Source organism: Dermacentor andersoni, chromosome 4, assembly GCF_023375885.2.
Source record: "Dermacentor andersoni chromosome 4, qqDerAnde1_hic_scaffold, whole genome shotgun sequence".
Classification (NCBI taxonomy): domain Eukaryota; kingdom Metazoa; phylum Arthropoda; class Arachnida; order Ixodida; family Ixodidae; genus Dermacentor; species Dermacentor andersoni.
Genome location: NC_092817.1, coordinates 147,000,627 through 147,013,557, shown reverse-complemented (window position 1 = coordinate 147,013,557; position 12,931 = coordinate 147,000,627). Strand labels below are relative to the sequence as shown.

The window sequence follows — 12,931 nt, the reverse complement described above, 5'->3', positions numbered from 1 at the left end:
GTTTAATTATGGAAAAAGGGGGGGCGAAAATACCTATATTTTACATTTTGCCATGGTACAGAACAAGAACTATACAACTTGCAATAAAACTAATTACATATTTTAAATCAGCATTAAAAACTATAAACATGCCGAGTTTCATTGCTCTAGGATGTAAAAAGTGTCTTTGAGTAGCATCTCCCCTTAATCACCACGTCGCCCCTTAAAGTATTGTTAGCGAAGCACACGCCAACAAAACATTGACTGTTGCTATTTCAAACACCTTGCTCTCAATGGCATATTCGGGCCTCTGTAGGGCCTGATTTGCAGTCAGGCCGGGCCGAGCCGGGCCGAGCCGGGTCATGTAGTAGGCGAAACTGTTTTCTGAGCTCAGGCCGGACATGGGTCTCGCTTTGAGTCACCAGGCCGGGCTCAGGCAGGTAAACATTTACAATCGCTGGGCCCGGGCCGAGAATCACGGCCTGTGCACTGCTCTAGTATGGACACACAGGACAAATACAACGGCTTCCTTGGACACACACACGCTGTCGTTGCTATCGTCCCGAGCCAGTGCTTGCCCGTGCCGCTTTTGCAGACCACAGCAGACCACAGGGCAGAGCTGGCCCAGCTCTGACCCGTATTTTGGCAACCGAACAAGTAGGCAACGTTGTGGGAAAAAAAACATGCCACGACTTGTGCTAAATGCCAGACAGAAGTAATGTGATATCCCTCATATGCGGCAAGTCTTACGTGGGACAGACTGGCCGCTGCCTTGACTCTTTCGTTGCCACGCCTATTCAAATCGATCACCAGGGATCGATGCCTTAAATCGCCGATTTCAACATGTTGGAGCCATTTCCTATCTACTTAAGGCCACCCAGTGTAGTACAGGCACTGGGCACTTTCTGAATCAGTTTAAATTTTCTCTATCTGGGGATGTTGTGATTTTTGACGGACCTCTTTGCGAACTAATGTGCGCATATTGCAGTTGCAGTGAAAAAGGACATGGCTGTCACCCTCTGCCCACTCTAGAAAAAGGCATGCCGCTCACAATTACGCGGCACCAGCATCAAAACTTTGTAATCAAATGGCTCCCAGCAAGTCAAGAATAAAATTATATAGCCAGCTTTGCCGTCCAACAGTGCTGAGCAGTGATAATTACCCAAAAATGATGCCAGCTGTTCACTAGTGGGCTTTTTGGAGTCCTAGTCGTTTTATTCCACCAAAGTATTTCTGATATTTCTGAAGGTCCGCCACATGTCCAACGTGTGGCCTTGGCATTGTGGGCCATTTTCCTAGAGTTTCCGTTTCGTTTCCCTCATAAAATCCTGGCAAGAGGCACTGCCGGTGTCACTACACAGTTATCGAAAGTCACCCCCATGGTGCCATACCGTGCGGCTGCATCGCGAGAAAAGGTGTCCGGCTCTAAACTATGCTGCACCCGCACTTGAATTTAGTGATGAGGACTCGAACTACGATTCCAAAGAGGACTGCAAAGCAGATTCAAGCTCTGACAGCGACTATGTTTTAAGTCAGCCTGAGACATCCGCAGCTGTTCACTGACAAGTTTCTTTTACGGCCTTGACGGGTCTCCTTCCTTGTGCATGCTTATCTGCCAATCTTTTTGGATGACCTGAGAGCTCTACTGATTATCTTCTGGGTGCATACTTTGCTTGGTCATGATTTGCTACCATCGGCAGCAAAGAAACTTCCGTTTGCGCCAATAAGGCCGCCCACAGCGCATCTCAGCCCAGCACTACGGAGCAGCGCAAGACAGTTTACAACGGCGTAGGATTTCTTTCTACTCTTCTTCACTGCAGTGGTGATAAAGACAATCTGCAAAAATGCAAACAGATATGCTTGGATGCATAAGTCACCCAGCTATGCCGAAAGCGATCGGTTCTGGAATGGATCGGTCCTGGCATGACTCCAGACGCACTCGTAAAGTACGTTCCTTGGACTTTTCATCAGACCATCCTCAAAAAATGATGAAAAGGAGGAACTGCAAAATGTGTTACAAGGACTGCAAAACTGAACAAAAACCAGCTGTTTGTGGCAAAAATACGGAGCGCCCTTATGCTTCACAAAATCCAGGAACTGCTTCACCACATGGCACAAGTGATGACGTAGTTTCTGGTGTTAGTTTCTTTTTTGTATCCGAAAAACAATGGTGTACTGAACATGCTTTTTTGTTTGTTTTTTCAGACAGTGTTCCTGGGTTATTTATTTTTGAAATGTATATTCTGAATTTCATTTGATACTGTTTTTCTCGATATCATGTTTTATTATTGTTGTTTTTATCAACTGGCAGCAAAAATGGCACTTTCTAAAATTTTTATGCTACCTAATAAATTGTTTTGTTTTGCAACATATCTTTTTGGAAAGAGCATTTCATTATGTACAATATAGTATGCTGCAATGTGCACTGGAATATTATTTGTAGTGGTATATGATCATTTTCCGAGGCCTACAAAAATACTACCATTTTCTTGTGGCACCAAAAGAGTAAAGGTGAAAGGAATCTCGAACAATGAAGGATGGCAAGGACGACGACAAGCTTTGGGAGAGTGGCGATGAGCTGAGCTCATCAAACAATGCAGGAAGCGGAAGCAACAAAGATTGGCTAAGAGTGTGCTCACAGTCAGCCATTAAGTGTCGCATTATTCTGAACAGCTATGCGAGCGTAGTTCGAGGCTTCAGTGAGCAGTCACAAGCCTGTAAGGCCCACCCCATGCAAACACATCAGAAAAGAGGTGCAAGCCTCACACGATAACATACGGCAGCCAATGTGGCCAGGAATTGAATCTGTGGCCCTTTGCTCAACAGCACAACACCATAGATACATAGCTTCCATGGCACGTGTTGAAAGAAGCACACTCAAGAGCATTTGTGCTTGTATATTTAAGTTACAATAAACCTGCACGGTAGAATTTGTCAGACAGAAGATTGGAATCACAATGAAAACTCAAGCGCCAGGCTTGAATTTGCAAGGCTGTCTGCTACAGTGCAACAACATTGGCTACACCACCACCAGACCATCACAGCAGGAGAGCAAAAAATGAACGCCGAGTGTGGAACGATGATAACACTGTTTTTTCATACCGGGGTTTTACCATAAAAGCTATGAAAGCATCGCCAGAGTGAAGGCGAGGGTTTAGTAGTAGGCATGTTTGTGGGCACGGCAAAGAGTTTGTCACTCCAAAAACATGCAGGACAGCTCTCAAATCACAATTTCACAGAATTCTTCACAATATTCCTTAAAACACGTGCTGTAACCATGACATAACAGGGCATCTTCCCCAACACATCTGCTGTATAAGCCGCTTAATGGGCCCCTCACCAGGTTTTGAGCATTGTGAACAGACAACTGGGCTGTGCAGACCGGGAAGTGACGACCACGTCTGCAAACTATTTCACTGCTGCACGCTGTGAAAACAGCTGAAAAATTAAAATTCAACCAAAAGCCGGCACGTCCTTCTCGGAGGAGCCACACCCCCTGCCAGATGACATCAATACCATCACCTCCATAGTCACATGCATGCCAGCTTCCTAGCACACTTATATGTCGCCATCAATGCGAACAATTCAGGGATTCTTGTGAAATGCGGTGTGTGCTATACCACAACTGGATATGTGCCGCCACTTTGTAGCAAATAGCAAGTAAGATAGAAAGAAAAAATGAGGCAGAGACAGTGATGTCACCATTACATGGGCCCTCAGCTCGAATACAGGCGAATGCACGGGACAAACATAACTTAAGCATTCTGATCATCAAAGTGATAAATTAATTACTTAAATTATGAGGCTTTAGGGGCCAAATCCACGCTTTGATTACGATGCCTGCCGTAGTGGGGGACTCCGGAATAATTTGGACCACCAGGGGTTCTTTAACGTGCACCTAAATCTTCAGTACACGGGTGTTTTTGCATTTCACCCCCATCGAAATGCAGCTGCCGTGGTCGGGATTCGATCCCGCATCCTTGTGCTTAACAGCCCAACACCATGCCGCTAAGCTACCTTTGCGGGTCATCGATCAAAGTGATAGAGAGCCTGAGATGTGGCAAGGGCATCTCACCTCTTCATACCATTTCATTTGCTCCTATCTCAGCTACTACAAAACAATTCTTAAACTTCTTGTGCTATTGCACTCCTTGAACAATGCTTTACAACTTATGGCTTATAACCAAAATTCCTGGTGAGGGGCCTTTTAACAATGCTTTGCAACGGCATCATTCCAGTTCAAGGAAGTTGAGATGCTAGCGAAGGTCATGGACAAAAACTCCCAGAGCTCACAGCACAATGATCGGTGTAGTCTCAGGATGGCGATTGAACTTGTAGCTCATCCGGCATCTTCAGTTCCTCTATCTGGGTCATCACTCTCCATAGGATGTACTAAAAAAAAGTGGACGAAAATTGAGAGAGATATTCACATGTCATATATTTTGGTGGAGTAAATACTTATACACAAGCAAAACTGTATCACAATTGGTTTTGAACAAAAGATGTGCACCCATCCCTCAAGCTGAACATATTTTTACGAGTATAGCCATTGGCGAGTGGACCAGTGCCTAATTTAAGCCGACAAATGTCAGAGGGAAGCAATAAGAACAATAACAATATTTCCATTATACTAGACATTAAAAATAATTGCACACACAATATTTTTCTTTTATTTGCGTTTGCAGACAGCATGGGATGCTATCCTGCTTGCATTCTAGCACAGGGTACAGTTTTGGGACATTAAGAGTAGGGGGTTTGCAAACACCAAACAGTATATTTCAAATCAAATAATAATCAAGAAAATCAGAATCAAGAAAAAAAAGCCAAATATCAAATCGAATTTCAGAAATATTTTTTGATGTTATGCTTACAAATTTCGGGCAAGAAAATACAGTGCTGCACTGCTTCAATGATTCTGAAATCGGGAGGTTCACTTCAAATTTGCACGAGCCAGTCTGTATGGATATGCGCCATGCTGCCATCAGCACACCTGACTGCAAATGGTGCGTGAATGTGCCAGGCCTCGTGTACATCGTTTAAATGGCCAATCATCATACGCCGGCAACAAGCAATCAGTGCAGACTGTTGTTTCGACTTTTGACATCAGAACTGAGTTCCTGATGTATCCAGTCATCCTCGCTCCTCGTCTGCCCGAAGTATGCCTTTATCTTCTTGTGTGCTGCTTCGCGCTCCGAGGCCTCACGGTCTTTTCATTCTCAACCCATGCCCTCCAACTGCTGCCTCGATCAAAAGCGGCCTTCAGCTTGCAGAACATCCGAGTCTATTCCCATTTACAAGTAACCGTAGCAAGAACTAATTAAACGCTTTCAGTGTGGACCAAATCGCACAGCATACAGCCAGCGACCAATATTTCGGACATGCCCAATAACTTGTATGCCTTTGTGGCATCGCCACGTACCCCAGAGCCAATCTAGTATAAAGACATCTGAAACTTCGTACGCTGAAACTCTTTTTGCCGTGACTGCAGATCCGAAACGGCATTCATTGAAGAGACTACCACTGTCATTATGATTATCTCCCAACCCCGTGCTCTTTCAAGCTGATCCACTGGAAACTGTATCCACCACCACAGCAACACCAGGCCTAGCTGCTTCGACATTCTCTACAAAGCTTCCTACTGTTTGGTGCCGTGTTTGTCATTGAAGTGATTCGCCACTCTCAGCAATGGCACCGACTCCATCGTTTCCATCCTCGCCGATGGCTTCGAAGCAGGGGAAAGCACGACAAGGGTCAAGCGTTGTATAATGCCAGTTCCCAAAAGTTAGCTTCACCGCATTACAGCAATGTTACACAGTCAAGCATAAGAAATGTATTGCGGTGAAGCATACACAGTGGAAACGGGCCGCCATCGCAGGACATAGTATGCATTCCTTAATTATACTCGCGTGCACCTGTCATCTCTTACCACAGTACGAGCACCACTATGCCTAATAAGTGTACTAACAGGCCTTCAGAGCTATTTCACACGTGCCTATGGCGATCTGAGCCCTCAGGGGCAGTAAAAGCCATGCACTAAATTTTTTCAGATGTTTTCGCAGTCCCTAGCAAGAGTGAAAAATCATACGTTGACCGCATGCGAGTTTTGTGCACCACTGCCGGCACGGTCTCTCCATGAAGTACATGGATGTGGCATGTGGTGGTTTTGTTAAATCTAAACACAGCTACTCAGTGAAAATACTGAGTATCATCCATGCTTTCTTACAAAATGCGTATAGTCAGGAGATTGTTTGAATTCTTGAAGCAGAGTGGCAATTTGCTCTTGTCGATAACAAACGGCCACAGTTTGCACAATCAAGTCATCCAGGTGTGCAGTGATCAAAACTGAGACACTCATACTGCTCATTTTTTCCTACCATAGCATGTACTGCCCTTGAGATTCATCTTCAAGGGGTGTATGGTCACGCGATTAAGACGGGATTACCAGCATTACCAACAAGCTCACATTGCAACCCTCTTGAGATTCAGTATAGTTTTACAGAATCTGCCAGAATAGTGCCAATTCAAATTCATTGGCATTAAATATTTCTGATGGCACAAGAAGTGATTGCGTACCCAGTAGGAAAGCACACTCGCAGGGGCACGGCGTGGCGCAATGCTAAATATGTTGAAAGTGGTGGTGAAACCCGAGTTTGATACAAGCGTAGCACAGCGCTATACTGTTGCATGAGATTTACCAGGGGATGTTACAACTGTTCGATATAGACAATAATTTGATGTATACGGGTTTTACTGTGCAGCTTAGCTGATTAATCAGTTGTCTGAATGGCATACATTTGTAAATAACTTTCTTTTTTTTTTCACTGTGTTTCTGCACTCCCAGAATATCAATTCTAGGACTTACTGAACCAACATAGGGTGCTTCACTGTAGATTGTCTATACTGAGCTCAATCCTAACAAGAGCGATGAAGCCATCCATACCTTGGTCCCCTAGCAGTGGCCGTGATCCATACATACACCACTGGAGAAACTTACGCGGGTCCACACCTGCGGAAATGTTAAGGTAAAAGTTTAAGACGAATTTTTTTCAATGAGTGAAGTGGTGATGCATCTTGGCAGATCTACCAATTGAACTATTGTAACCTACATCTCCCAAAATTTTCGTGTCGTGCACTTGCAAATGAAAGTTTGGGAGATGAATGACACCACCAAAAATTTTCTTGCTTCGCAATCTTGGCATGCTAGGTAAAATTAAGTGGTACAGCCTGCACGCGAGTGTTCAACCAATGCAATGTGTTGAAGCAACTCCACGTTGCAGGGCTGCAAAGCTATGCTAGGAGAAACTTTTTTGCTTATGCCGTGGTCTCTAAACTATAGCTTGTAAGTGTACCTCTCACTGAAGATAAATTTAAGCTTTCACGCAAATATACTTGGTCGTTATGCACAAAATGAGGCTGGTTTCATTTTTAAAGGCCAAAGTTGCGGCTGACACAGGCTACAGTCAAGTACTCGGGCAACCCTTCAAGACCGAAAAGGTCAGAGATCATAAGCATGCAGATGGGGCAGTCGCTTACACATACCTGGCACAAGGGTGTTAATCTTGGCCACAAGCTGAGTGTCATCCAGCAGCGACTGCGTGGCCATGTTTGTGAAGGTGATGTTGTAGTACACTACAATGCGATTGTTAAACGTTGCATAGACTAGGGAGGGCAGCGCCTCACCAGGACTCAGAGTCAGATTACCTGTAAGTAGCAAAAGGCAAACATCTTTGCAGCAACATAATAATGATGCACTGCTTTTCATGTGAAATTTCTGAATATGCAAATTGGTGTTTGGGGGAATCGTTGCTTGAGCAGCATTTTGAAGAGGTTAGCACAGAAACAGCAGCTCGCGTCACCATATTGCTTTCACAAATCATCAGGCTTGGTTGGTCACTTTGCACCACAAGGCATATGTGGATGCAAAAGGATGTTTGTGAATGGAGCAGTGCATGCATGTAAAGTGCTTGGGTGAGGCCATCTACAAGAATGAACAAAGAGATCTCCTATTCTGCTACCTTTGACATTAGTCACATTACCTTCCACCAGTGTAAACAACATAAGCTTTGCCTTTTTGTCACTTAGTCAGCAAACCTTTGTGCAGCCATAGATGAAAGTCCAAGCAAGAGCTCAACTTACCAGTATCACAACTGAATAACACAGTTTGTGAGTGTACAGCTTTCGAGGCCGGTTATTGAGCAAGAATTAAAGAAATCTAAATGCAGCCCTGGCACTTTCCACTGGTAGTGACAATAGTGCTGCTCCTACATGAAGCTAGTTAAAAGGGCAACAACACGAGCCTGTGAGCACATGCCCTGTGGATGTCCCCATGGAAGCAAGTACAGAGATCATGGTTGTTGGGGCTTAACTGCCTAACAGCCATGCATGGATCAAAAGAGCCAGACAACACTTATAAGATGAAGTGCAATGATGAATTGTAAAATGAGGTACAACAAATCAGTGCAACAGGGCACAAACTGCTGAAAGCAGGCTTACAGTGAACTTCATGTGCTCAAGGAAATGCCTTACAGCCCTTGCAGTGCAACAGTTTCTGGGATTCGTCTTCGAAAGCTCGTCACAGCGGCATCCTCTGCCAACAACGCTGTACTGCTGCTTATTCTCCACTTATTCTTTTAGCACTGGATTTTCTACAATTTTCAACAGGAAAGAAATCAGGATGAATTATCGACAGTTGCTCATATATAATGATGGCGAGTATTCACCAAGATCCATCTCACACTCCTGACACCCAACAAGCAATGCCGGCAAACACAGCGCTACACCAGGAGAGGCGCTCACCAGCTGTGAACGTGCACACTGCCTCATCAAACTGGAACCGCACTGCCTGCCGTTCTTCATTGACAATGTACGTCTGGCCGTCCCAAGCACAGGCTATCACCTCTTCCCGACCATCCCCCTGGAAAGATGCAACAGAACACCGTCACTAACTTCAGCATTAGAAGCTCCCACATGCCAGAGAGACAGATTCAAGGCACACTGATGACATCTCAGAGTGAAATCGTAACGTAAATAAAAGCGCTTCAATGCTACACAGTTCCCATCGACACTAATTTGGGTATTTGGCTTAACGCTCGGTGAATGACACTGTGCATACACCGAGGCTTTACTACATGAATGCGCTTTTAATAACATGTTAAGCAATGCAAGAAAGCGCCTTGCAACAATATAGTACTTGCAAAGCGCAAAAAAACTAACCACAAAATGTACTTCATGGCATACAGTCGAACCCACTTATAACGATACCAGTTTTAACAATATATCAGTTATAACAATGAGAAGCTGCTGTACCGTCAACTTTTGTATGTTTTCCATGCTTAAATAACCCACTTACTGCAATGCCCCGATGACGCATTATCAGTTATAACTATGAAGTCTGGCTGCTGGGTGTCCGAGCCGAAAGGTGATGAAATGCAAAATCCTTGAAAAGAAAAAAAAAGAAAGGAAGAAACTCGAGCCGTTGCACGATGGGCCGTTGCTTCTACAGCCGCCGCGCACTCATTTTCTAGCCATCTCCGCACACCTCTCTCCCATCACCCTTCCACCCCTCCGAACACAAATGGGCTGCACCCATAGCTCTATGCCGTGCCCCCCCTCCGGAACACGCATGGACCGTGCCAATTGCACTGCTCATATGTTGCTCACTGGCTCCTCATTCAGTGCAGTTCTGCAAACAGCTTAATCGCTCCTGTTTGTTTTTGCTGGCTGCACCGAAATCGTTCCTAGCCACATGGTTTCTTAGCCTCTTTTGACTTGCTGCCGAAACGGAAGATGGCTGATGCGTCCGCTGATCATCAGCAATGCACAACATTGCCGGTGAAAAGAAAGCCTAAGTGCTTCTAACCGATGAGGCGATCGTTGGGAACGTGCTTGCATCTGATAGCAACGGCGACGACGGCATCGATGACACAGTAGGGCAGTCTACCTCAACATTGTCCTCACTGGAGCCCCGGCAGATGATTCAGTCCCCCTCCAGGGCTTCGTTTTCACAAGAAACCTTTCGCTGCACTACGTGGAGCACCTGGATGCCTTGGAGAGGGATGTTGGCAAGCTTCGCGTAAAGCATGCAAGGCTGACAGACATAAGGTTTTCTCGTGCAAGCCAGTGAGAAGTACATGGCGAGATGCTCGTGGCGATCTCGCCTCACCGTTTCTTCTAGATTTCTTAAGCTGATAGGCTGCCGCAGCCGCCTTCTCGCAATTTTTAAAAGGTCCCTTTTGGGGCCACCAAAGCAATGTTTCAGCGGTGCTCGCACATCGCTTGCCACCCGTGGCCCCTCTTTGGAGTTGCTATAACAGTGCCATTCTTTAACGTCGACAGCCGCAGCTTGCTACACGCGATCGGAACGCCCAGGAAGCAATTAAATGAGTGAACACAATCAGCAGCTGGATGGAGAAAGGTGGTGGGAAGGGGCACTAGTCTCCCCACTATTAGTTTTCTCACATCAGCTCTGCCATCCCCCTATTTTGATGTTTTTTATGCAACCCAGTTATAACAATTACCAGTTATAACAATGGAATTTCCGTGGCATTTGAAAATTGTTATAAGTGGGTTCGACTGTATTTAATAACTAAATTCGCCACAAGTTAGGTCTACAGGACTGTAATCTACCTGTCGTTTTTCATAAAACTCTTAATGCATGTTTTCATTGAATAGAAAACAAATTACTGGATCTTATGCCAATGTTATTTTCATCGCTATTAGTGGAGTTTCATGATGCAAAAGAAACAAATTCCATCAAGAATGAAAACAATGGCCAAACCTCCTGCACAAGCACATAGGTTTCTTTATGGCATGCATGAGAACAGCTTGATGAGAAGGAAGTTTAGGGCGTGCATGCTAGTTAATCATACCACCCTTTCTGCGCTGAACAGTCAATGACGCTCACGCCTGGAATCCCATGTGTGAGCTTGGTTGCAGCCGATTATCAGGGTAAACTGTCAGTGAAGGAACTATGGTGAAACTGCCAGCATAGTAAAGAAAAATGCATTGGTTTTTCAAAGCAAATAGCTCTTTCGGCTCTTTTGCCCGTTTTTATAGTGGGTGGCTGGACTTTCTCAATGCAAAAAGCATGCAACCGAGTTGCAGAGCGCATTCATTGCCAAACTGGCACTCAGATACACATGATTAAGCGCGAGAGCTCTTTGGCATCTAAAGAAGAGGTGTGAAAATATTTGTAAACTATCAAATAGCGTATCAAATATTGTCCTATATGATCCTCTCCTAATTGAACTGTCAACTACGCTCAATCAAACATAAAATCTGAGCAATAGTAACATAAGTTTCAACCCCATGGCTACATACATAGTAAGCAGAAAACGTGAGAAGTTACATAGTGGAGCAGGCAACATCGTTCAAGGAGCCACCAGGGCTTACTGGTTGATCTGAAATAATTAAAACTCCCCAAAGAGTTCTCTGGTTATGTGAACAACTTAGACCGGCTTACTTAGACCAGATCTCACAGTGCGTGGGTTCTGCATGATCTTAAAGCAAATGGTCAGAAGAGTATTGATCTGGCTTCGTGGGCCAAATGAGTGAAGAAATAAGTGCACTGTGCACAGCAATTTTCATGCCATTGTCATCATGTTGCGGTAATTTTGTTGTCATCTTGCCACTGTCATCACGCTGCCATTATTCTACTGTTGCCGTGCCATCTTGGTCTTGCTGCCAACGCCGAAATGCCATCACCTCCACTGTCATCATTCCATCCTTGTCACACTGCTGCCATCACATTGTCATGCCATCTACCAAAACATGTTGACAATAATTTGTGCCAGCATAATCAAACACCCTTATGAAAATCAGTAGTATACTTCGGAAGTAATGCTAGTGTGCCCATTTTATTTCTGGGGTCCACTTAAGCTATTTGCTTATTGACAATATTCTTTTATGGTTTCTGCAACAATACTTTTAGGCATATTCACTGTTTTGTATTTTTCAACTTCCAGAGAAAAAAATTATTGGTATCCACTTTTTCTAAGCCTGTATATAATCTCAACCAAATCAATTCGTAAGTTTGACTATTTGAATGTTTCTATTTGAAAGGAAATGACAAAAAAAAACGCCATTGTAGTGATTGATGGAAGATTAAATTATAGGTGCAGCACAGAGAGAAGGGACAGCGCAGCAACTTGAATTAAATAGCAAATGCAAACTGAACATATTCGAGGTCACAATAAGCTAGAAGGGGACAGGCACTAGACTTGCAATGCATAGAACAGGTTGTTAGCGGTCTGTCGAAACATCACTGAGTAGAACGACCAATATAACAGCACAGGAGAGAACAATAAAAGAATTCTGGGTCAGACATTCGCTCAGCACTGAACAAGAATTTGATCTGATCATAATGATGACAGAAATGTGGCACTCACCACTACATCCATCTTGGTAAGGGCAAACAGCTGGTGGTCCACCTGCAGGGACCACAGGATGTTGTCTCCGTCGTCAACCAGCATCAGCGTGCCTGCAATGGCCAGCACACGAGTCATTTGAAAGCCATAAGGCTGACGGCAAAAAATTTTAGGAGGATAGACAAACAAGATCATTGAAGAAAGAATCCTTGCACTTTACAACAATGCAGTCGCAAAATGTTTCATGGAATTGCATTGTAGCAGTTCTTAGTACCATCAATGTTGGAGAATCAAATTTATTCCTCTTGATCCGCCCAGTCCGTGATGCTGTAATCCACAGGAACAAGCATATCAAAGTCGAGCTTCTGGCTAGACCTAACCAGCGTCGCTGTCAGGAGTCAGCAACCAAAGTTGCAGTTTGGTGCCAAGTCAACTAAACACTTTTCAGCAGCCGTACCAAGGGGGAATAATCGAGCAGGTTTGAAAAATCAGACAAAGAAAAATCACTCCATGACCGTATTACCTGTTTGCTTATGCGAAGCAGCTGAAGCGTAGTGGTAAGATTGCATGTGTTGAAAATAGTACAA

General features: G+C 44.5%; 1 protein-coding gene across 5 annotated transcripts in view; it reads right to left on the bottom strand.

The window, feature by feature from the left end:
- Positions 1 to 12,931, bottom strand: part of LOC126537880 (KICSTOR complex protein ITFG2-like) — an 84,738-nt gene that overhangs the window by 30,237 nt on the left and 41,570 nt on the right. For 2 of the 5 annotated variants that reach the window (XM_072287940.1, XM_055074509.2), the window contains exons 10-14: positions 12,366 to 12,457; positions 8,776 to 8,893; positions 7,519 to 7,680; positions 6,920 to 6,985; positions 4,273 to 4,371 (exon numbers count right to left, since the gene is read on the bottom strand). In XM_072287940.1, the coding sequence (XP_072144041.1) occupies positions 4,319 to 4,371; positions 6,920 to 6,985; positions 7,519 to 7,680; positions 8,776 to 8,893; positions 12,366 to 12,457 (491 nt within the window). In that variant the 3' untranslated portion in view covers positions 4,273 to 4,318. Of the gene's footprint in view, positions 1 to 2,185; positions 4,372 to 6,576; positions 6,986 to 7,518; positions 7,681 to 8,775; positions 8,894 to 12,365; positions 12,458 to 12,931 lie in introns of those variants that run through there. The other 3 variants (XM_055074507.2, XM_055074510.2, XM_050184978.3) reach the window with 2 other exon arrangements.